The 25,142-nt window shown below is 43.9% G+C and overlaps 1 protein-coding gene across 1 annotated transcript; it reads right to left on the bottom strand.

The window, feature by feature from the left end:
• Positions 1-333: 333 nt before the first annotated feature.
• LOC115005071 (zinc finger protein OZF-like) lies at positions 334-25,015 on the bottom strand. Its single transcript, XM_029426905.1, has 2 exons — positions 24,786-25,015; positions 334-1,859 (listed from the first exon to the last, which is right to left on the bottom strand). Exons 1-2 carry the CDS (start codon positions 25,000-25,002, stop codon positions 733-735), a joined length of 1,344 nt encoding a protein of 447 aa, XP_029282765.1. The 5' UTR covers positions 25,003-25,015; the 3' UTR covers positions 334-732.
• Positions 25,016-25,142: the final 127 nt, after the last annotated feature.

The following is a 25,142-nucleotide window of genomic DNA, read 5'->3' as shown; positions in this document are numbered from 1 at the left end:
ATCTTGGTTAACAGTTTGTTCATCATTGTCAGTTACGTTAACTTTCCCCTTAAAAAGGTCCAGTGTGTAGGATTTAGTGGTATCTAGCGGTGAGGTTGCAGGTGCAACTAACTGAATACTCCTCCGCTCACCTCCTTTTCTAAGCGTTGAGAGAACCTACAGTGGCTTCTGGTATTGTAAAAACAGGAAAGACCCTTTCTGGAGCCAGAGTTTGGTTTGTCTGTTCTGGGATACTAAAGAAGCAACATGGTGGTCTCAGTGGAAGAGGACACGCTCCTCATGTAGATATGAAGGGCTCATTCTAATCTAATGAACACACAACGATTCTTAGTTTCAGGTGATTATAGACAAAAGAAAACATAGTTATGATTACTATATTCCATTTCTGCCAATAGATCCCCCTGAATCCTAAAGCTGAGTTCTCCTGCTCGCGGAGCCGTGCAGGGACTGCCTGCATGTACCACTATGCATTACACACGAGCTTCTGAAGCCCAGCATCCCACCAGCCATGTCCTCCATCACAGCTGTATTTACACCTGTACGTTCAGGTGATCAAGCACTATCCCATTGCAATCCAATAACCCAAAACAGACGGACAATCTTCCTCTAACGAAGAAATAACCTCAGTGACCTCATTGCTGAGGTAGTGTGTAGAAATAGTGTATGATCCAACACTTATTACAGAGTGTAACCCTGAAGTCAGGAGTGTCAAACTCCTTTTAGTTCCTCCTGTTACTCTTTAATCTCTGGACCCTCTGTGCTGCAGTGATGCAGCTTTTCCCCCATGTGTGTTCTCATGTGGGCTTTCAAGTTACTATTACGCTGGAATTTTTTTTTACATGTTTTACAAGAATATGGCTTCTCACCTGTGTGGGTTTTTATATGAGAGTTCAATGTTGACTTAGTCGTAAATCCATTCCCACATATTTTGCATGCAAACGGCTTCTCACCTGTGTGGATTCTTATATGAGAGTTCAATGTTGACTTAGTTGTAAATCCATTCCCACATATTTTGCAAGAATATGGCCTCTCACCAGTGTGGATTCTTATATGATATTTCAAATCTGATTTCTGAGTGAATCTTTTCCCACATATTTTGCAAGAATATGGTTTCTCCCCTGTGTGGGTTCTCATGTGGATTGTCAAGTGAGTATTATTTCTGAAAGCTCTCTCACATGTTTTGCATGCAAACGGCTTCTCACCTGTGTGGATTCTTATATGACGTTTCCATGCTGATTTCTGAGTAAATCTTTTCCCACATATTTTACAAGAATATGGCTTCTCCCCTGTGTGGGTTCTCATGTGGATTACCATATAACTATTATTTCTGAAAGCTCTCCCACATGTTTTACATGCAAATGGCTTCTCACCTGTATGGATTGTCAGATGACTCTTCAGTTTTGATTTATACTGAAAGTCTTTACCACATGTGTCACATTTTAAAGGCTGTTTACCTGTGTGAGTATCACAGTGCATCTCTGACAGGTTAGGGTTGTCTACATTGTTACTGTGACTTATGCTTTTGTGATGTAGACTCTGTTGATTTGGCTCTGCAGTTCTAGTTGAGCCTGAGTCTCCATGCTTGCCTCCTTTCTGATCTTGGCTCTCAGCTACATGAGAGTTGTGAGAGAGGAGCTGGTGGTCACTTTCCTCATCAGTAGGCGTCAACATAAAGGTATCAGTCTCCTGCTTCAGTACAAGCTGCTCTCCCTCCTGACTGGTGCAGAGTTCCTCCTGCTCCTCTTTAATCTGTGGAGGCTCTGGGTCCTCTTGGTCCAGACTGGAGTTCCTCTCCTGAATACAGAGCTGCTGATCAGAGAGGACCTCCTCCTCCTTACAGACATGTTGCTGTGGGAGCTCTGGAGGGACAGAGAACAAAAGGAATAGGATACTACTGCAGACATGCGAGCAAATTAGTACCAGTAACGTAATCTATAAAAACACATGCTGTTAAATATACATCAAATTCCTCCGTTTTGTGTTATTACGTTTTACACACCTATCCTGTGTAACTTTATTTCCGGTTTCCAAACGACATCCAGCAGTCTGCGCAGACGATGGATCTCTGCCTCGTACTCGACGACAGCTTCTTGGAAAACTCCGAATATTTCTTCAGCAGCAGCATTTAGTCGCTCGTTGACAAACTCTCTAAAAACCTCAACTGAAGACATTGTTGCTTATTTATAACTCAAATATTCACCGACGCAACTACTACAACCTCGTCTCCCTGCTAGTTTCATACATCCAGAGAGCTGAGCTAACGCTAATAGTGCCTGTACTGTTTACTTCCGCTGCATGGCTTCTTCTTCTTCTTCTGCGTTGGTTTACGGCGGGTGGCAACCAGCGTCAAAATGAATTACCGCCACCTCCTGTGTTGGAGGGTGGACTACAACGAAAGAAAGAAGAAGAATACACTTCACTGTAAATTAAATTCTATTGATAAACTCAGTTTATTTCAAATATTGGACTAGTCTCCCTAACCCAATGTCCAATACATGTTTAAGACTCAGTTATTCCCCTCCAAGCTTCCTGATTTCTCTTTTTAATGTTTCTCAACAGTATTTTTGGCTGTGAGAAAATGACATGCTCCACTGATTCCTCTACTTGCTAGTGCTCACATAATCCTGAGGGAGGTTTCCTTATGAAGTTCAGTGTTTTATTAAGTCTGGATTGTTCTACGCTCAGCCTTGTTAAGCTGTTCTCCTCTTTAGTGCTCCTTCCAGCTGTCCTCACTGTGACCACTTCTCGCTGTAATGCGTAAAGTTGTTGTCCTGTGTTTCCTGTATCCCAACTGTGTTGCCACTCCTTAATTATGCTTCTTTTGATTATTCCTTTGGCTTCAGATTTACTGAGTGGAATACCCATGATTTCTTTATGTTTAAGAGCATGTTTGGCTAATGAGTCCACAATTACCTTAAGGGAGAAGTGTCTTTGTAGTTGGATGTCGATCTTCAGAATGCCTTTGAAGATTTGCCTAGTAGTGCATCATTAACTGTTTGCGTCTAATAGGTAATGGCATTTCACCCATCTCAACCTGCAGAGCAGACACTGGAGTAGCTTAGAAAGCAGTCTCAAATCTTGAGCTTGTACCACCTCCAACCTTTTTAATGAAGTTTTTGCAGCTGAACCATAAGAAACACTGATCTAATCAGCAATGATACATATGGTTTATAACCTATCTGCTACATTACATTATTATTACATTACATTACAGGTCCATCTCTCCGTCAAGCCTCAAAATATAATCTGCTACATTAATCAATCAAATCAATCAAAAAACGTTATTGTCATTTCGAGATTATACAACGTACAATTCAAATGAAATGAAATGACAATATTATTACTTTACGTTACAAGTCATTTTGCAGACGCTCTTATCCAGGGTGATTTACAGTGAACTAACTACAGGGACAGTCCCCCTGGAGCAACTCAGGGTTAAGTACCTTGCTCACGGGTACAAAGGTGGCAGCCCTGGTATTGTTCTCACAATCATTTAGTGTTCTGTTTGGATGCCGTACCACTAGGCCACTAGGCCATCACCACCTAGCTAGCACCTGCTAGTTCCCCAATCTGATCTTGTTAGACATCTCATTACATTCAATATCTTTTTACACTTGTTGGTGTTTATCTTATGAATATGTTCACTCCATGTTAGCTCTGCATCCAACCACATACCCAAAAATCTGAAAACCTTCACTCGTTCTATCTGTTGTCCATACATCTTTATCTGTGCATCAACCCCTCTTTTTCTGGTGAACAATACTGTTTTAGTTTTTCCTATTGAAAACTTGAATCCCCACGTATATGACCAATTTTCAACCACATTAACTTTCTCTTGTATTTTTCCCATAATATGATTGCTGTTCTTTCCTCTTTTCAACAAGGTCCCATCATCACTAAACAACAACCGTCCAATATCGCCCTGAACTTGAGAGAAAACATCATCTATCATTACGGAAAAGAGAATTGTGCTAATGATACTGCCCTGAGGAGTACCCTTTTCTACCAAATACATTTATAATAAGGCTGTCCCAATTCTGACTTGTATAAATCTATCAAATAAAAAATCTTTAATCTTTTTATGCAAATCATTATGTGGCAGTGGGGTGTGGTTAAGGCGCCGGCTGCTGGGGAGAGACAGGAGTGTCCCAGCTGGAGGCCAGACAGCTGAACGGAATCAGATAATCAGTCACATAATAAATGCATGATGATGGCCTGGTTCTGTTCTCTTGCAGTAGGCTGGGTTCCAGAGTAGACGGAGATCCCTCCTTGAGCCACGACGCAACGCCGCAGGACAGCCGCAGAGCAGCAGAGCGCAGAGCCGCAGACAGGAGAGTGACCTGTCAGCTGTGACTGGAAAGTACCGTTAACTGTGTGAGCCTGAAGGCAGTGGCAAGTAAAGCTGTGTGTGTCACTGCACCTCCTCTCTGTCATCCTTATACCTGACTGTGGACAAGAGTCTCCACACATTATTTCCATTATGTTTCCTCTGTGTGATGTTAGAGCTATTGGCCTGTAGTTCATTGGACTGGATGGGTCCAAGCCTGGTTTCCTAATAGTAATAATCACTGCCGCTTTCCAACCCTTTGGTAATTGTCCCACTTTCTATACTTTGTTATAAAAACCTAGCAACCTCCTAGATGCTAAATGTCCTAAATGCTTTAGCAGTACATACCAGATTTCATCCTTTCTCTTTCTGTCCGCGAAAAGGAGGGACTCACCAGCCATGAGGAGGGCGCTGGTGAGCAAGAAGTCCACAACCTTCCCTCCTCGCCCAGTAACCAAGGTAACATTCTCCGTAAATAATCAGGCCATAGACCAGGGGGTGTTAATTGACTCGGGGGCTGATGAAAGTCTCATGGACCGAGGGTTAGCGAAGCGGTTACGATCAAAGACCATTCCGTTAGCAAGGTCTATTAATGCCAGCGCCTTAGACGGCCGCCTGCTGTTTAAAGTCAACCACTGCACGGAGCCCATTCAAATCACCGTGAATGGAGACCACACGGAAGAGATGCCATTTAATTTATTTGACTCTGCTCTGCACCCTGTGATTCTGGGTTCTCCGTGGTTAAAGAGACATAATCCACACATAGACTGGTGTGTGGGAAAGGTTAAGGCCTGGGGAAAGAATTGTAACACTTCTTGTCGTTCCCCACCCATCACTCAGTTACCTGATGTAAATTATGTAAGTGCAGGGAATTATCCTGACCTATCAAGAGTACCGCCCTGCTACCATGATTTAAGAGAGGTTTTTAATAAAAACCAAAGCCATGTCGCTACCCACTTACCGACCCTTCGATTGCCCAATTGACCTGCTGCCAGGGGCGCCCATTCCGAGAGGGCGATTATATTCCATCTCGGGGCCAGAAAGAGCAGCGATGGACGAATACATTTCTTCCTTGCTCAAAGCGGGGATCATTCGTCCCTCCTTTTTTTTTTTTGTGGATAAAAAAGATGGGTCGCTGTTAGGCTGACCATGAGCGGTCCAGACCATAAGCAAGGAGGCAGAGGCAGGAGATCAAGCAATCCACAAACGTGGGCATTTATTTACAAGATATATATATATACAGTGTCACAAACCAGTGGTCACAATTGACTGCATTCATGTCTGAGGCCATTCTACTCCCCCTCAATTTCCCAAAGAGCAGCCTTATATAGTCTTTACAGCCGCGGACCTTGGGAGTTGAAGACAGGAGAGAACAGGTAAGTGTCTTCCTTAAACAAATTAATACATGCGTCTGTGCAAAATATGAACAACAAGTATATGGTTGTGAGCTACACAAACGTAACAGAGACTAAGACCAGACGGCTACTGGGATCACCTTCGTTACAGTCGATGAGACTATGCATTGACCACTAAATGACATCATGGTAAAAAAACGTTACCATTTGCCACTCATCTCCTCTGCCTTTGAACTACTTTAGTCAGCTAAAGTGTTCACCAAGTTGGATTTAAGAAACGCCTATCATTTGGTTAGGATAAGAGGGGGATGAGTCAAATCAAAGGATGAGTGGAAAACAGGATTCAATGCACCTAGTGGACACTATGAGTATCGAGTAATGTCCTTTGGACCATGCAATGCTCCAGTAGTATTCCAGGCCTTTATAAATGAGGTTCTGAGGGAATTCCTGAATATATTCATACCTTGATGACATTTTGATTTTTTCCCCGGACTCAGGCACGCATACTAACCATGTTCGTCAGGTGTTACAGAGACTACTGGAACATCAGTTATACGTCAAGGCGGAAAAGTGTGAGTTCCACGCAGAATCTGTGTCCTTCCTAGGGTACATCGTCACGGCGAACCAGATTCAGATGGACCCTGCCAAGGTCAGTGCGGTAGCCAATTGGCCGACACCGGACTTGAGAAAGAAGGTTCAGCAGTTCCTAGGGTTGGCTAATTTCTAAAGACGATTCATTCGAAATTTCAGTTTGGTTGCAGTCCCGTTGCATGTGTTTACCTCCTCAAAAGGTTCTCTTCAGATGGACCCCCCAGGCCGACACTGCCTTCCAGAGCCTCAAGGAGAGGTTCATCACAGCTCCCATTCTCACCATCCCGGATCCTCTACGCCAGTTTGTGGTCGAGGACGACGCCTCCAATGAGGGCATTGGGGGGGTCCTGTCGCAAAGGTCTGCGGAGGACAACAAGATGCATCCGTGTGCCTACCTGTCACGTAAGCTAACACCAGCTGAAAATAATTATGATGTGGGGAATAAGGAACTGTTAGTGATGAAAGCTAAATCGAGAAATAATAAACATGAACTCTAAATATTCAACATGAATTCATTAATACAAACAATAATTATTATGTAAAAATAACTACTATGTGGCTACAAAATTTACTACGCATACATTTACCATCCCCTCACTTCATCCGTTCTTGGGAGTTGGAGACAGGAGAGAACAGGTAAGTGTCTTCTGTGCATAATATGAAAAACAAGTATATGGTTGTGAGCTACACAAACGTAACGGAGACTAAGACCAGACGGCTACTGGGATCACCTTCATTACATTTCCTTTTCCCTCTCCCCTGGAATCACAGTACCTCAACAGATGGGACTCCGGGACAAACAATCGGCTACCAGGTTGGACTTCCCTTGCCGGTAATTAACCCTTTAACACCTAAGCCTAAAAAGCCTCAACATTTTCGCCTGGACTTTTATGATTATTTGGACTATAAAAAGGTCAGAAAATGTCCTGTGAGTAAGTGCTTTTGTCCATTTTCCAACAATACCTGGAACTTTCCATATCTGGCAGTCATTTACAATTTATTGCATGTTATGAGAGTGTAATAACAGTGTAAAATGAAGAGAAACACAAAAGCGGAATTTGAGTTTAGTGGTTTAGTGAACAAAAAACACTGCAATTGTACATGAATAAGAGATTTAACATGTTACATTTGAAGTTTGAAATGTTTACAACTATTTCCAGATGTCCAGGCGTTTTTCCCCACACAGGGTAATTCTCTCCTCTCCGAGTATCCCTTCACATGCAGAGATCTTGGTGGTACTGCCAGTGACTGTTCCTGTTGCTCCTGTTTTCTCTGGGTCACTCATATAAAGATTAGATCAAATGGCCATGAACTGTCCTGTACAGTCTGGGGACATGACAGTCGCAGGGAATGACACATGGAAAAATGGTTTGCTTACACCAAAAGTTGTTCATCTTTCTGCAGGTCCAAAACTGACATGAGGGATGAATTTGCGATACCAGCCAATGATCCCCAGGAAGGACTTCACCCCTTTTTTCGTGGTTGGTATGGGGTAAGAGGTAATCGCTTTCACCTTACTCAGTTGCGGCCGGATCACTCCGTCTCCAATGATGTATCTCAGGTATTCAGCTTCTCTGTTGGCAAAGACACACTTACAGGGGTTGATGGTCAGCCCAGCAGCCCGGATGTGGTGGAGGACCTGTCGCAGGTGGGACATATGCTCTTCCCAAGTATGGCTGAAGATCACCACATCGTCCAGGTATGCTGCCGAGAATGCTGAAACCTCACGCAAGACCTGGTCCATGGGCCTCTGGAATGTTGCAGTCGCACCATGAAGACCGAATGGCATCACCCGGAACTGGAATAATCCATAAGGTGTGGTAAAGGCGGTCAGCTGCTGGGCCTCCGGTGCTAATGCCAGTACCCTTGCTCAGATCCAAAGTACTGATAAACTTTGCTCTTCCGACCCTCTCCAGCAACTCGTCAATTCTTGGCATCGGATATGGATCAAATTTCGAGATGCTGTTGAGGTACCTGAAGTCAATACAGAATCTTAACCCTTTAACACCTAAGCCTAAAAAGCCTCAACATTTTCGCCTGGACTTTTTTGCTTATTTTGACTATAAAAAGGTCAGAAAATGTCCTGTGAGTAAGTGCTTTTGTCCATTTTCCAACAATACCTGGAACTTTCCATATCTGGCAGTCATTTACAATTTATTGCATGTTATGAGAGTGTAATAACAGTGTAAAATGAAGAGAAACACAAAAGCGGAATTTGAGTTTAGTGGTTTAGTGAACAAAAAACACTGCAATTGTACATGAATAAGAGATTTAGCATGTTACATTTGAAGTTTGAAATGTATACAACTATTTCCAGTAAAGGTTTTGAGTCTTTTACTCTTACATCTGCAAAAACAGGCCATAAAATGGAAAATATGTCCAGGCGTTTTTCCCCACACAGGGTAATTCTCTCCTCTCTGAGTGTCCCTTCACATGCAGAGATCTTGGTGGTACTGCCAGTGACTGTTCCTCTTGCTCCTGTTTTCTCTGGGTCACTCATATGAAGATTAGATCAAATGGCCATGAACTGTCCTGTACAATCTGGGGACATGACAGTGGCAGGGAATGGCACATGGAAAATGGTTTGCTTACACCAAAAGTTGTTCATCTTTCTGCAGGTCCAAAACTGACATGTACAGCAACATGCCTGTGGACTTCTTCATTTCTTCTGGAGTTATTTCAGTCCAGATGAACTTTCTCCCTCTCTCCAGGCTTTTGGCTGCATTCTTGTTTATGTATTCACAGAGGAGTTTGAAAACTGCAGCATCAAAGTGGGAATAAATGTCACCTGGTGCTGGCTTTCCCATATCGAGAGGGGGTTGGACACCTGGGGTCCATCATTGGGCTCTGCCTCAGTCTGCCATCTTGTGGTGTGATGTGGTGAGGGGCTTCTGTGTCTTACAGCATCACCAGATCATCCAGCATCCGCACAGCTCCCTCTACAGGCCTGAATGTGATCTCTGGTGACACCTCGTGATCTCTGGTGACACCTCCTCCTCTCCAGCTCCAGCCTGCACACAGCCTCTGCTAGGACGCAGGCTACTTGAAGAAGACGCGCACATTTACGCATATAAAGTACAATTACACACCTAGTACAACCTTACAGACTTGGTACACTGTTCTAAACAAGTCACCATGCAATACAAGTGTCGATTTACATACCGTCTTGCTTCCATTTTAATTAAATCCGCTGTTTTCCAGCTCTATTTATTTGCGGTGTAGTCTGTGTTTCTCCAGCGCTGTGTGTATATTCGCTCAGAACAAAGGCACTGTTTCGCGGGATTCCGGGAGGGCCGTAAGTGAAGTGACCGTAATGAGTCGATATATGCTGTAAAGCGCAGAGTCTCAGCTTTCCGAAACCGTTGAAATCTCTTCAAATTGCGCAAACTTTGACATAAATACGGTAATCCAAAGTTTTGCTTGCAAAATGTGTCGTTGCAAACACATTCGGTGTTAAATGGTTAACAGTGAAGTTGTACGGCTGCAAAGCAAGATACCATCCAGCGATACGCATGTTTGCATCTTTCATTTTGTGCAGCCACTGGAGAGCTCGATGATCCGTCTCCAGGGTGAACTGCCGCCCCAGCAGGTAGTATCTCAGGGAATTGATGGCCCACTTCATCGCCAGGCACTCCTTTTCAATCGTAGAGTACCGAGTCTCCCTGTCTAGCAGCTTCCGACTGAGGAACACAACAGGTTTCAGCTCACCTTCAACCTCCTGCAACAGCACAGCTCCAAGGCCTACCCCGGAAGCATCTGTCTGAAGGGTGAACGGCTGATCAAAATCGGGGCTCTGAAGAACTGACTTGCTTCCAATCGCTTGCTTCAAGTCCTTGGAGGCTCCGCTGTAGTCCTCATTCCATCGGACTTTTGCTGGTGCGGATGCCTTTGTGAGGTCGGTCAAGACAGCTGCTTGTTCTGACATCTGAGGGATGAATTTGCGATGCCAGCCAACGAGCCCCAGGAAGGACGTCACCCCTTTTTTCGTGGTTGGTATGGGGTAAGAGGTAATCGCTTTCACCTTACTCAGTTGCGGCCGGATCACTCCGTCTCCAATGATGTATCTCAGGTATTCAGCTTCTCTGTTGGCAAAGACACACTTACAGGGGTTGATGGTCAGCCCAGCAGCCCGGATGTGGTGGAGGACCTGTCGCAGGTGGGACATATGCTCTTCCCAAGTATGGCTGAAGATCACCACATCGTCCAGGTATGCTGCCGAGAATGCTGAAACCTCACGCAAGACCTGGTCCATGGGCCTCTGGAATGTTGCAGTCGCACCATGAAGACCGAATGGCATCACCCGGAACTGGAATAATCCATAAGGTGTGGTAAAGGCGGTCAGCTGCTGGGCCTCCGGTGCTAATGCCAGTACCCTTGCTCAGATCCAAAGTACTGATAAACTTTGCTCTTCCGACCCTCTCCAGCAACTCGTCAATTCTTGGCATCGGATATGGATCAAATTTCGAGATGCTGTTGAGGTACCTGAAGTCAATACAGAATCTTAACCCTTTAACACCTAAGCCTAAAAAGCCTCAACATTTTCGCCTGGACTTTTTTGCTTATTTTGACTATAAAAAGGTCAGAAAATGTCCTGTGAGTAAGTGCTTTTGTCCATTTTCCAACAATACCTGGAACTTTCCATATCTGGCAGTCATTTACAATTTATTGCATGTTATGAGAGTGTAATAACAGTGTAAAATGAAGAGAAACACAAAAGCGGAATTTGAGTTTAGTGGTTTAGTGAACAAAAAACACTGCAATTGTACATGAATAAGAGATTTAGCATGTTACATTTGAAGTTTGAAATGTATACAACTATTTCCAGTAAAGGTTTTGAGTCTTTTACTCTTACATCTGCAAAAACAGGCCATAAAATGGAAAATATGTCCAGGCGTTTTTCCCCACACAGGGTAATTCTCTCCTCTCTGAGTGTCCCTTCACATGCAGAGATCTTGGTGGTACTGCCAGTGACTGTTCCTCTTGCTCCTGTTTTCTCTGGGTCACTCATATGAAGATTAGATCAAATGGCCATGAACTGTCCTGTACAATCTGGGGACATGACAGTGGCAGGGAATGGCACATGGAAAATGGTTTGCTTACACCAAAAGTTGTTCATCTTTCTGCAGGTCCAAAACTGACATGTACAGCAACATGCCTGTGGACTTCTTCATTTCTTCTGGAGTTATTTCAGTCCAGATGAACTTTCTCCCTCTCTCCAGGCTTTTGGCTGCATTCTTGTTTATGTATTCACAGAGGAGTTTGAAAACTGCAGCATCAAAGTGGGAATAAATGTCACCTGGTGCTGGCTTTCCCATATCGAGAGGGGGTTGGACACCTGGGGTCCATCATTGGGCTCTGCCTCAGTCTGCCATCTTGTGGTGTGATGTGGTGAGGGGCTTCTGTGTCTTACAGCATCACCAGATCATCCAGCATCCGCACAGCTCCCTCTACAGGCCTGAATGTGATCTCTGGTGACACCTCGTGATCTCTGGTGACACCTCCTCCTCTCCAGCTCCAGCCTGCACACAGCCTCTGCTAGGACGCAGGCTACTTGAAGAAGACGCGCACATTTACGCATATAAAGTACAATTACACACCTAGTACAACCTTACAGACTTGGTACACTGTTCTAAACAAGTCACCATGCAATACAAGTGTCGATTTACATACCGTCTTGCTTCCATTTTAATTAAATCCGCTGTTTTCCAGCTCTATTTATTTGCGGTGTAGTCTGTGTTTCTCCAGCGCTGTGTGTATATTCGCTCAGAACAAAGGCACTGTTTCGCGGGATTCCGGGAGGGCCGTAAGTGAAGTGACCGTAATGAGTCGATATATGCTGTAAAGCGCAGAGTCTCAGCTTTCCGAAACCGTTGAAATCTCTTCAAATTGCGCAAACTTTGACATAAATACGGTAATCCAAAGTTTTGCTTGCAAAATGTGTCGTTGCAAACACATTCGGTGTTAAATGGTTAACAGTGAAGTTGTACGGCTGCAAAGCAAGATACCATCCAGCGATACGCATGTTTGCATCTTTCATTTTGTGCAGCCACTGGAGAGCTCGATGATCCGTCTCCAGGGTGAACTGCCGCCCCAGCAGGTAGTATCTCAGGGAATTGATGGCCCACTTCATCGCCAGGCACTCCTTTTCAATCGTAGAGTACCGAGTCTCCCTGTCTAGCAGCTTCCGACTGAGGAACACAACAGGTTTCAGCTCACCTTCAACCTCCTGCAACAGCACAGCTCCAAGGCCTACCCCGGAAGCATCTGTCTGAAGGGTGAACGGCTGATCAAAATCGGGGCTCTGAAGAACTGACTTGCTTCCAATCGCTTGCTTCAAGTCCTTGGAGGCTCCGCTGTAGTCCTCATTCCATCGGACTTTTGCTGGTGCGGATGCCTTTGTGAGGTCGGTCAAGACAGCTGCTTGTTCTGACATCTGAGGGATGAATTTGCGATGCCAGCCAACGAGCCCCAGGAAGGACGTCACCCCTTTTTTCGTGGTTGGTATGGGGTAAGAGGTAATCGCTTTCACCTTACTCAGTTGCGGCCGGATCACTCCGTCTCCAATGATGTATCTCAGGTATTCAGCTTCTCTGTTGGCAAAGACACACTTACAGGGGTTGATGGTCAGCCCAGCAGCCCGGATGTGGTGGAGGACCTGTCGCAGGTGGGACATATGCTCTTCCCAAGTATGGCTGAAGATCACCACATCGTCCAGGTATGCTGCCGAGAATGCTGAAACCTCACGCAAGACCTGGTCCATGGGCCTCTGGAATGTTGCAGTCGCACCATGAAGACCGAATGGCATCACCCGGAACTGGAATAATCCATAAGGTGTGGTAAAGGCGGTCAGCTGCTGGGCCTCCGGTGCTAATGCCAGTACCCTTGCTCAGATCCAAAGTACTGATAAACTTTGCTCTTCCGACCCTCTCCAGCAACTCGTCAATTCTTGGCATCGGATATGGATCAAATTTCGAGATGCTGTTGAGGTACCTGAAGTCAATACAGAATCTTAACCCTTTAACACCTAAGCCTAAAAAGCCTCAACATTTTCGCCTGGACTTTTTTGCTTATTTTGACTATAAAAAGGTCAGAAAATGTCCTGTGAGTAAGTGCTTTTGTCCATTTTCCAACAATACCTGGAACTTTCCATATCTGGCAGTCATTTACAATTTATTGCATGTTATGAGAGTGTAATAACAGTGTAAAATGAAGAGAAACACAAAAGCGGAATTTGAGTTTAGTGGTTTAGTGAACAAAAAACACTGCAATTGTACATGAATAAGAGATTTAGCATGTTACATTTGAAGTTTGAAATGTATACAACTATTTCCAGTAAAGGTTTTGAGTCTTTTACTCTTACATCTGCAAAAACAGGCCATAAAATGGAAAATATGTCCAGGCGTTTTTCCCCACACAGGGTAATTCTCTCCTCTCTGAGTGTCCCTTCACATGCAGAGATCTTGGTGGTACTGCCAGTGACTGTTCCTCTTGCTCCTGTTTTCTCTGGGTCACTCATATGAAGATTAGATCAAATGGCCATGAACTGTCCTGTACAATCTGGGGACATGACAGTGGCAGGGAATGGCACATGGAAAATGGTTTGCTTACACCAAAAGTTGTTCATCTTTCTGCAGGTCCAAAACTGACATGTACAGCAACATGCCTGTGGACTTCTTCATTTCTTCTGGAGTTATTTCAGTCCAGATGAACTTTCTCCCTCTCTCCAGGCTTTTGGCTGCATTCTTGTTTATGTATTCACAGAGGAGTTTGAAAACTGCAGCATCAAAGTGGGAATAAATGTCACCTGGTGCTGGCTTTCCCATATCGAGAGGGGGTTGGACACCTGGGGTCCATCATTGGGCTCTGCCTCAGTCTGCCATCTTGTGGTGTGATGTGGTGAGGGGCTTCTGTGTCTTACAGCATCACCAGATCATCCAGCATCCGCACAGCTCCCTCTACAGGCCTGAATGTGATCTCTGGTGACACCTCGTGATCTCTGGTGACACCTCCTCCTCTCCAGCTCCAGCCTGCACACAGCCTCTGCTAGGACGCAGGCTACTTGAAGAAGACGCGCACATTTACGCATATAAAGTACAATTACACACCTAGTACAACCTTACAGACTTGGTACACTGTTCTAAACAAGTCACCATGCAATACAAGTGTCGATTTACATACCGTCTTGCTTCCATTTTAATTAAATCCGCTGTTTTCCAGCTCTATTTATTTGCGGTGTAGTCTGTGTTTCTCCAGCGCTGTGTGTATATTCGCTCAGAACAAAGGCACTGTTTCGCGGGATTCCGGGAGGGCCGTAAGTGAAGTGACCGTAATGAGTCGATATATGCTGTAAAGCGCAGAGTCTCAGCTTTCCGAAACCGTTGAAATCTCTTCAAATTGCGCAAACTTTGACATAAATACGGTAATCCAAAGTTTTGCTTGCAAAATGTGTCGTTGCAAACACATTCGGTGTTAAATGGTTAACAGTGAAGTTGTACGGCTGCAAAGCAAGATACCATCCAGCGATACGCATGTTTGCATCTTTCATTTTGTGCAGCCACTGGAGAGCTCGATGATCCGTCTCCAGGGTGAACTGCCGCCCCAGCAGGTAGTATCTCAGGGAATTGATGGCCCACTTCATCGCCAGGCACTCCTTTTCAATCGTAGAGTACCGAGTCTCCCTGTCTAGCAGCTTCCGACTGAGGAACACAACAGGTTTCAGCTCACCTTCAACCTCCTGCAACAGCACAGCTCCAAGGCCTACCCCGGAAGCATCTGTCTGAAGGGTGAACGGCTGATCAAAATCGGGGCTCTGAAGAACTGACTTGCTTCCAATCGCTTGCTTCAAGTCCTTGGAGGCTCCGCTGTAGTCCTCATTCCATCGGACTTTTGCTGGTGCGGATGCCTTTGTGAGGTCGGTCAAGACAGCTGCTTGTTCTGACATCTGAGGGATGAATTTGCGATGCCAGCCAACGAGCCCCAGGAAGGACGTCACCCCTTTTTTCGTGGTTGGTATGGGGTAAGAGGTAATCGCTTTCACCTTACTCAGTTGCGGCCGGATCACTCCGTCTCCAATGATGTATCTCAGGTAATTCAGCTTCTCTGTTGGCAAAGACACACTTACAGGGGTTGATGGTCAGCCCAGCAGCCCGGATGTGGTGGAGGACCTGTCGCAGGTGGGACATATGCTCTTCCCAAGTATGGCTGAAGATCACCACATCGTCCAGGTATGCTGCCGAGAATGCTGAAACCTCACGCAAGACCTGGTCCATGGGCCTCTGGAATGTTGCAGTCGCACCATGAAGACCGAATGGCATCACCCGGAACTGGAATAATCCATAAGGTGTGGTAAAGGCGGTCAGCTGCTGGGCCTCCGGTGCTAATGCCAGTACCCTTGCTCAGATCCAAAGTACTGATAAACTTTGCTCTTCCGACCCTCTCCAGCAACTCGTCAATTCTTGGCATCGGATATGGATCAAATTTCGAGATGCTGTTGAGGTACCTGAAGTCAATACAGAATCTTAACCCTTTAACACCTAAGCCTAAAAAGCCTCAACATTTTCGCCTGGACTTTTTTGCTTATTTTGACTATAAAAAGGTCAGAAAATGTCCTGTGAGTAAGTGCTTTTGTCCATTTTCCAACAATATCTGGAACTTTCCATATCTGGCAGTCATTTACAATTTATTGCATGTTATGAGAGTGTAATAACAGTGTAAAATGAAGAGAAACACAAAAGCGGAATTTGAGTTTAGTGGTTTAGTGAACAAAAAACACTGCAATTGTACATGAATAAGAGATTTAGCATGTTACATTTGAAGTTTGAAATGTATACAACTATTTCCAGTAAAGGTTTTGAGTCTTTTACTCTTACATCTGCAAAAACAGGCCATAAAATGGAAAATATGTCCAGGCGTTTTTCCCCACACAGGGTAATTCTCTCCTCTCTGAGTGTCCCTTCACATGCAGAGATCTTGGTGGTACTGCCAGTGACTGTTCCTCTTGCTCCTGTTTTCTCTGGGTCACTCATATGAAGATTAGATCAAATGGCCATGAACTGTCCTGTACAATCTGGGGACATGACAGTGGCAGGGAATGGCACATGGAAAATGGTTTGCTTACACCAAAAGTGGTTCATCTTTCTGCAGGTCCAAAACTGACATGTACAGCAACATGCCTGTGGACTTCATTTCTTCTGGAGTTATTTCAGTCCAGATGAACTTTCTCCCTCTCTCCAGGCTTTTGGCTGCATTCTTGTTTATGTATTCACAGAGGAGTTTGAAAACTGCAGCATCAAAGTGGGAATAAATGTCACCTGGTGCTGGCTTTCCCATATCGAGAGGGGGTTGGACACCTGGGGTCCATCATTGGGCTCTGCCTCAGTCTGCCATCTTGTGGTGTGATGTGGTGAGGGGCTTCTGTGTCTGACAGCATCACCAGATCATCCAGCATCCGCACAGCTCCCTCTACAGGCCTGAATGTGATCTCTGGTGACACCTCGTGATCTCTGGTGACACCTCCTCCTCTCCAGCTCCAGCCTGCACACAGCCTCTGCTAGGACGCAGGCTACTTGAAGAAGACGCGCACATTTACGCATATAAAGTACAATTACACACCTAGTACAACCTTACAGACTTGGTACACTGTTCTAAACAAGTCACCATGCAATACAAGTGTCGATTTACATACAGTCTTGCTTCCATTTTAATTAAATCCGCTGTTTTCCAGCTCTATTTATTTGCGGTGTAGTCTGTGTTTCTCCAGCGCTGTGTGTATATTCGCTCAGAACAAAGGCACTGTTTCGCAGGATTCCGGGAGGGCCGTAAGTGAAGTTACTGTAATGAGTCGATATATGCTGTAAAGCTCAGAGTCTCAGCTTTCTGAAACCGTTGAAATCTCTTCAATTGCGCAAACTTTGACATAAATACGGTAATCCAAAGTTTTGCTTGCAAAATGTGTCGTTGCAAACACATTCGGTGTTAAATGGTTAACAGTGAAGTTGTACGGCTGCAACTGCTGATTGTATTAGTTGTACTATTGGAAAAGTATTCAATGTACTGAATGTATTTACTACTCAGGGAAAGAAATGTTACTGTGAATATGTTACAAGTAGGCCCTTCCTGAAGGGGCATCCGCCCTAAGGGGCGTGGACACGCTCATGCGCCAACAAGGGGTTAACCGGACCTAACCCCAGCCAACCCGAAAGGAGAGGACAATGCCCCCCGGAAGAGTGTATGGAAAATGTAAGGCGTGTGAAACGGCACAATTTTGGTAGAGCTGAGAGACAGAGTAACTCCTTCAATGTGGTCTGTGTATTGGTGAAACCGAATTGTCCACAGCTGTGCGTGTATTTTCCATGCGGTCACATCACGTTAATAAATATATTGATTTAAACTAGAAGTGTACTGGATTGATTCGACATTCAAGCTCCGACTTCAACTTTTATATCGACAACTCATAAGATTGGACCGGTCTTTTGGTTACAGGGGGAGATAAGGCTGTGTGTCATCAGCATAACAGTGAAAGGTCATATTGTATTTTTCCATGATTTGGCTGAGGGGAAGCATGTACGTAGAGAAAAAAATAGGACCAAGAATAGAACCTTGTGGGACACAGAAGAAAAGTTGCCCATGTTGATGGAGAAGCTTCTATATTTGAGGTAGGCCGTGGACCAGCTCAAGGCAGTGCCATCAACACCAACCCTGTATTGGAAACTATCTATTGAAATGTCATAATCCACAGTATCGAACTCCATGCTCAGGTCAAGTAGAATCAGGATGGCACAATCACCAGAGTTGATAGAGAAGAGCTGGTCATTGCACAATTTCACCAAGAAATACTGGGCTATGGTATGCCCTAAAACCTGACTGAAATCTTTCCAAGAGTTGTTTTGGTGTTGATTTAGAATAACCTACTTGAGAACCTTTGAAAGGAAGGGAAGTTTAGAAATAGGTCTGGAATTACTAAAATTGGGTCTAAATTGTGTTTTGAGTGGCTGGAACGGTACCAGTGGCCAGAGAGCTGTTGATTGTGGAGAGTGTTCTTTGTTTACTACAAGTCTTGATAGCTGATTGAGTTTCAATTGTTAGCCATCTGTCAGGGCCATTTGCTGGACTGATTACAGTGGGTGTGGCTAACACAGCTGTAGCCACCCAAGTAATCAAGTCTTAATTGAAGGAAACAGCATGTGTTTGGAGCAGCAGCTCCAGTGGCAGCCTCATCAGACGAAGACTTTGGAAGACAAAGATAAAGGAGTATTTTGCAGGAGTATAAGTGGAAGTGCTCAAACAACACTACTGGGCTAAGTATCTCGTTTTGCTTGCTGTGGTATGTACCCCCCGCTCCTCCCATACCCAACACATCATCACAGGAGGCCTGTGTAACTGCCGGTCAGCTACTCGCGAGTTCATCTCTGGCTACGCCTCTCAGCAATCCCTTGACTTCCTTGCTCTCACTAAGACTTGGATCACACCTGATAACACATCCATCCCTGCTGCTCTCTCAACAGCCTACTCCTTCACCCACTCACCCAGACACACTGGCAGAGGAGGCAAGCACTGGTCTGCTGATCTCCCCCAAATGGAGTTTTTCTCTTTATCCATTGCCACACTTGACCCACTCGTCTTTCAAGTTTCATGCCATCACTGTAACTGAGCTGGTTACATTAAACATTGTTGTTCTCTACCGTCCTCCAGGTCCTTAAGGGGAGGTTCTAGAAGAAATTGGTCGTTCTCCTGTCTAACATCCCTGAAAAATGGCCTCCGCTCGTACTTCTTGGTGACTTCAACATCCAGTCAGAGAAGTCAACAGAGCTATTATCTCTCCTATATTCTAGTGCTCTCTCCTTGTCCCCACCTACTCACAAAGCTGGCAATAACCTTGACTTCATACTCACTAGAAACTGTTCTACCTCTAACCTCTCCATAACCCCGCTTCACATCTCTGATAATTTTTTCATAATAGATGACATCCGCTCTTCATTTTCCAACTTATCAACTGACATCAGCTGCTCACCATCCTCATCACTTTCCCCCACTCTACCTTTTATCTCCCCCTCTCTCCTAATGAAATTCTAACTCTTGTTACCTCTGCCTGTCCAACCACCTGCCCTATGGACCCTATCCCCTCTCACCTTCTGCGGTCTATGGGTCCTGACTTTCTTTCTTTTCTCACCCATCTCATCAACACTTCCTTAACAACTGGTTGCTTTCCAAAGTCTCTTAAAGAGGCAAGAGTGAACCCTCTCTTAAAGAAACCCACACTCAAACCTTCTGAAGCGAACAACTACAGACCTGTCTCTCTTCTCCCATTTCTTTCCAAAACACTTGAACGTGCAGTCTTTTATCAACTCTTACATTTACCAGAACAACCTTCTTGATCCGCACCAATATGGTTTCAAAGCAGGCCACTCAACTGAGACTGACCTCCTCGCTGTTACTGAGGAACTTCACACTGCTAGATCAGCCTCACTCTCCTCTGGTGTCATCCTTCTGGACCTTTCTGCTGCGTTCGAAACAGTGAATCACCAGATTCTCCTCTATACCCTCCAATAAATGGGAGACTCAGGCTCTGCTCTCTCCCTGCTCAAATCCTACCTACAGGACTGCACATACAGGGTAACTTGGAGAGGGTCTTGGTCGGACCCTCGCCAACTCACCACTGGGGTTCCTCAGGGCTCCGTCCTGGGTCCCCTCCTCTTTTCTCTGTACACTAACTAACTCAGCTTTGTCATTCACTCTCATGGCTTCTCCTACCACAGACTCTCAACTGATTCGGTCTTTTCCCAGATCTGAAAACCAGGTAGAGTCACAGATCTCGGCTTGTTTGGCGTACATCTCTCAGTGGATGGCCGCACACCACTTGAAACTCAACCTTGACAAGACCGAACAGCTTTTCCTTCTGGGGAACTGCTCTCCCATTCAAGACCTTACCATCAACATGGGCTCCTGGGTTGGGTGTGACGACCAACTGTCCTTCAGTGCCAACATTGCTGCAACAACCCACTCCTACAGACATACTCTGTATAACATCAGGAGGATACGTCCCCGACTGACTCAGAATGTGACGCAGGTACTTGTCCAGGTTCTTGTCATCTCATTTGGCTTTTTTGAAGCTATTCTATTGCACTTAAATAATTAAACCAATTTGAAGCCAATGCACTTACAAGATTCTTGTTGTTCGGAGTTGTATCCTCATGATTGTTTGCACTTATTGTAAGTCGATTTGGACAAAAGCGTCAGCTAAATTAACTGTAATGTATCAAATATAACAGCACAATGATCTGAAAGATAAGCATCAATTATTTCCATATTGCAGATCAGAAAACCAGACGCTAACACTAGGTCAACAGAGGGCCTAGGTTGTGAGTAGATCCGGTGGAAAGCAGAGCAAGATTTAAAGACTCAACCAGATAAATAAATTCACTTACAAGAGACTTAGCAGGACAACAGACATGAATATTAAAATTTCCAAGAATCATAAGTCGATCAAAGTTGGGAAATGTGTTTAAGAGGAAGTCTGCAACTTGGGTGACAAAGTCCTACTTTTGGGGGACGATACACAAGAGAAATTAAAAGGGGATTGACCCAACCTCCTTTAATTAATTGAACCTCGAAGCTTGGGAAATGTTCAGCGTTCAGTATATGGCAGTTAAAATGTTTCTTAAACACAGTGGCTAGACCCCCGCCATGGCTGGAGGTTCTAGGAGTTATACAAAAGTTACAATTGTTAGAACAGAGTTCAACAAGTGGAGCGAGATCACCAGTGTTAAGCTAGATTTATGTCACCAGTAAGAAATAAGCAAGAGGATAAAAGTCTTATTGGATATGGATCTTGCATTGATGAGAGCCACTTTTACTGGGATATCAGTATAATCCGACAACAGCTTGCACCACAGAGGGCGGAGATTCCAGAGACTACACCGCCACACTTCAGAGAGAGCTTTGCGGGGAGCCCGCATCACTGAGGACTGGCGTCTGTGTCTGGGATAATCAGCCGGAGAAAGGCATACCTGGTCTCAAAGGAGTGGCATAAAATTGAATGTGATTTTTAAATTGATGGTTTAAATTCTCATTCTTCCACTTTTTCTACTGGAGAAGTAATTTTGGATGTCTTCATTTTTATTGTTTTTTGCATCCAAATAAAAAAATTGTGCAAAAGTTCATCCCCACCCCTCGTCCCATTCTCTAATAAAAAGTATTAAATCAATGTACGCTCTGAGAGGGCTAGCAAGCCTCTCTCAACCAGCGGTTCTGGCCAACCAGCTAGTTCCCATTAATGATGCCGGTTCCATTAGCATGCTGCTGCTGGTGAAGCTGAATTACCATTTTAGCTCATTTCTCTGTGCTTAAATATGCAGCCAGTACTTACATGGCCCATGTAGTTGTAACTTCTTTGATTGTGTATTTCTATGTATAAAATAACTGAAATACAAGAGAACTGAAATAGAAATTAGGCGAGAGATATAAAGGAGATCACCTCTTAGAGTGTGCGGGCCCGCCGGCGGGCCCATCAGGTGTTTTATTGCGCCTGTACATGGACATTTGAGTTCTGAAATCACAAAAGCGGTACAATCAGCTCCTCAAACTAGCAAGTACACTCAAAATCAAAATCATAACTTTGAGCCCACTTACCTATAAAGCCTCATAAATATCCTCTTTTCAGCAATATTTTGAAAAAGACGCTCCTAAGGCATTGCCAGAGGTCCACACGTTCGTTTCCGGGGAAAAGATATCCACTGTGAACATCGTCACAACGATAAAAGTCCATGAACAGGTGTTGCAATCTGTGAAATCAGCTGATCGATTTTTACATTGTGTGATCATAAACAGTCATAACTTAATATGTCGTGCGCTGATCATGGTACAGACACGTCCTGGTTTTAGCGCGGGCTCTCAGCATTAGATTGACACTTCATTTGAGCCAATCGGAGCTTCGATGGGTCTTTTAGAACCTTCATGAGCCAATGAGTGTCAACTTGATAAGAAAGTGCCCACCCACGTCCTGGTGGCGCGCGCATCGTAAAGGAAATGTGCACCTCTTTCGTTAGATGCGTCACTTCCCATGGTTTGTTTTTTCAAAATAAAATGTATTTCCAAAATAATATTTATTTATTGTACAAAAGAAATACAAAAAAACATACAAATATTAGAAAAAAAATGTCTTTATACTTCACTTACTCTGTGTGATTACTACTAACAGGGAATATGGGTATATAATAGTTTTTTATAAATACAAAAAAAAAAATAATAATAATAAATATTATAATATGTACATGTACATATTGCACAGTTGGTGTACACCTGGTGTTACTCTTAGACAAACCTGTCTAATAAATTAAGTTTTTAACCCTTTTTTATCTGAAATTTGGTGGTGAACTTGATAACACTTGGTTCTATATTTCTATTTTGTATTTCAGCTCTGGACTATCAGCTATACCCATCTTCAGACATCTTTTTAAACAACAAACTTCAGATGGAGTGTATTTTCTTCAAATTCAGTATATTCAGACCACTATTACTCAGTGCCAGAAGCACTTGGAGTGATTCTTCACTGTTTTGCAAGAACAATAAGAGAGTTATCTTTTGAATGAGACCAAAATCATGCAGCTGGTGCAAATGATTGAAGAGCAGCTTTCAATTTACTTTGGGTATGTCGTTCGTAGGTATTTTCGGAAAAATTCACCCACCTTCTAAGAGGTTAAGGGAAGTAAATACATTTATTGTAATTACTTGGAATGAAATACAACACATACCATTATCTCCATGTTCATACAAATGCATTTACAAAACAAATTTAAACTGAAGAAAACAAATAAGAAAATATGAATGAATGTTAGCATTTGATTGGTATACATTTTTGTTTTAATCACAACATGTTTGCAGCATTTAGAAATAAATTACTTGACAGCATCTCTTCAAGACAATGTTTACACACATTCATTATTTACAAACCGTAAAATGTGATGCACCATTCTACCTTGGTAACAAACATGTGTGATATGAATACGTTCTCTTTAAGCTTCTATATCTTCTGGCCTTTCAAGCAATATGTTCTGTCACAGTCAGTCTTCAAACAATGTGCAGCAGTATAACACATTATATTAACAGTGTTGCTACAATCATCCATGCTCAGTGTCATCGTTGTTCAATTAAAAAGTTTCATACAATGCAGTAACATTCATCTGGTTAACAATTTGTTCATTGTCAGTTACATTAACTTTCCCCTTAAAAAGGTCCAGTGTGTAGGATTTAGTGGCATCTAGCGGTGAGGTTGCAGGTGCAACTAACTGAATACTCCTCCGCTCACCTCCTTTTCCAAGTGTTGAGAGAACCTACAGTGGCTTCCGGTAACGTAAAAACATTTCTGCCAATAGATCCCCCTGAATCCTAAAGCCGAGTTCTCCTGCTCGCGGAGCCGTGCAGGGACTGCCTGCATGTACCAGTATGCATTACACACGAGCTTCTGAAGCCCAGCATCCCACCAGCCATTTCCTCCATCACAACTGCATTTACACCTGTACGTTCAGGTGATCAAGCACTATCCCATTGCAATCCAATAACCCAAAACAGACGGACAATCTTCCTCTAACGAAGAAATAACCTCAGTGAGCTCATTGCTGAGGTAGTGTGTAGAAATAGTGTGTGATCCAACACTTATTACAGAGTGTTACCATGAAGTCAAGAGTGTCAAACTCCTTTTAGTTCCTCCTGTTACTCTTTAATCTCTGGACCCTCTGTGCTGCAGTGATGCAGCTTTTCCCCCATGTGTGTTCTCATGTGGACTTTCAATTTATCATTACGGTGGAATTTTTTTTTGCATGTTTTACAAGAATATGGCTTCTCACCTGTGTGGGTTCTTATGTGAGTTACCAAGTTACTATTATGTCTGAAAGCTCTCCCACATGTTTTGCATGCAAACGGCTTCTCACCTGTGTGTGTTCTCATGTGGACTTTCAAGTTATCATTAGACCGGATTTTTTTTTTGCATGTTTTACAAGAATATGGCTTCTCACCTGTGTGGATTCTTATATGGGAGTTCAATGTTGATTTCCTCGTAAATCCATTCCCACATATTTTGCAAGAATATGGCTTATTATCAGTGTGGGTTCTCATGTGGTCTGTCAAGTGAGCATTATTTCTGAAAGCAGTCCCACATGTTTTGCATGCAAACAGCTTATCATCTGTGTGGATCTTTGTATGAGAGTTCAATGTTGATTTATAAGTAAATACTTTCCCACATGTTTTGCATGCAAAAGGCTTCTCACCTGTGTGGGTTCTCATGTGGTCTGTCAAGTGAGCATTATTTCTGAAAGCTCTCCCACATGTTTTGCATGCAAATGGCTTCTCACCTGTGTGGGTTCTTATATGATAGTTCAATGCTGATTTCTGAGTAAATCTTTTCCCACATGTTTTGCATGCAAATGGCCTCTCACCTGTGTGGATTCGTATATGTCTCTCTAGTGATGATTTAATCTTAAAGTCTTTTCCACATGTGTCACATTTTAAAGGCTGTTTACCTGTGTGAGTATCACAGTGCATCTCTGACAGGTGAGGGTTGTCTACATTGTTACTGTGACTTGTGCTTTCGTGATGTAGACTCTGTTCATTTGGCTCTGCAGTTCTAGTTGAGCCTGAGTCTCCATGCTTGCCTCCTTTCTGATCTTGGCTCTCAGCTACATGAGAGTTGTGAGAGAGGAGCTGGTGGTCACTTTCCTCATCAGTAGGAGTCAACATAAAGGTATCAGTCTCCTGCTTCAGTACAAGCTGCTCTCCCTCCTGACTGGTGCAGAGTTCCTCCTGCTCCTCTTTAATCTGTGGAGGCTCTGGGTCCTCTTGGTCCAGACTGGAGTTCCTCTCCTGAATACAGAGCTGCT

This window comes from Cottoperca gobio, chromosome 1 (genome assembly GCF_900634415.1).
Source record: "Cottoperca gobio chromosome 1, fCotGob3.1, whole genome shotgun sequence".
Taxonomy (NCBI): Eukaryota; Metazoa; Chordata; class Actinopteri; order Perciformes; family Bovichtidae; genus Cottoperca; species Cottoperca gobio.
This window is presented reverse-complemented; position numbering and strand designations above follow the sequence as displayed.

What these genes read in the sequence shown, in the direction of transcription:
- LOC115005071 (XM_029426905.1), bottom strand. Translation starts at nt 25,002, where the DNA reads ATGTTGACTCCTACTGATGAGGAAAGTGACCACCAGCTCCTCTCTCAC. An exon ending in GCACTGTGATACTCACACAG is followed by an intron (nt 1,860 to 24,785) that starts GTAAACAGCCTT and finishes CTGTCCCTCCAG; the next exon opens with AGCTCCCACAGCAACATGTC.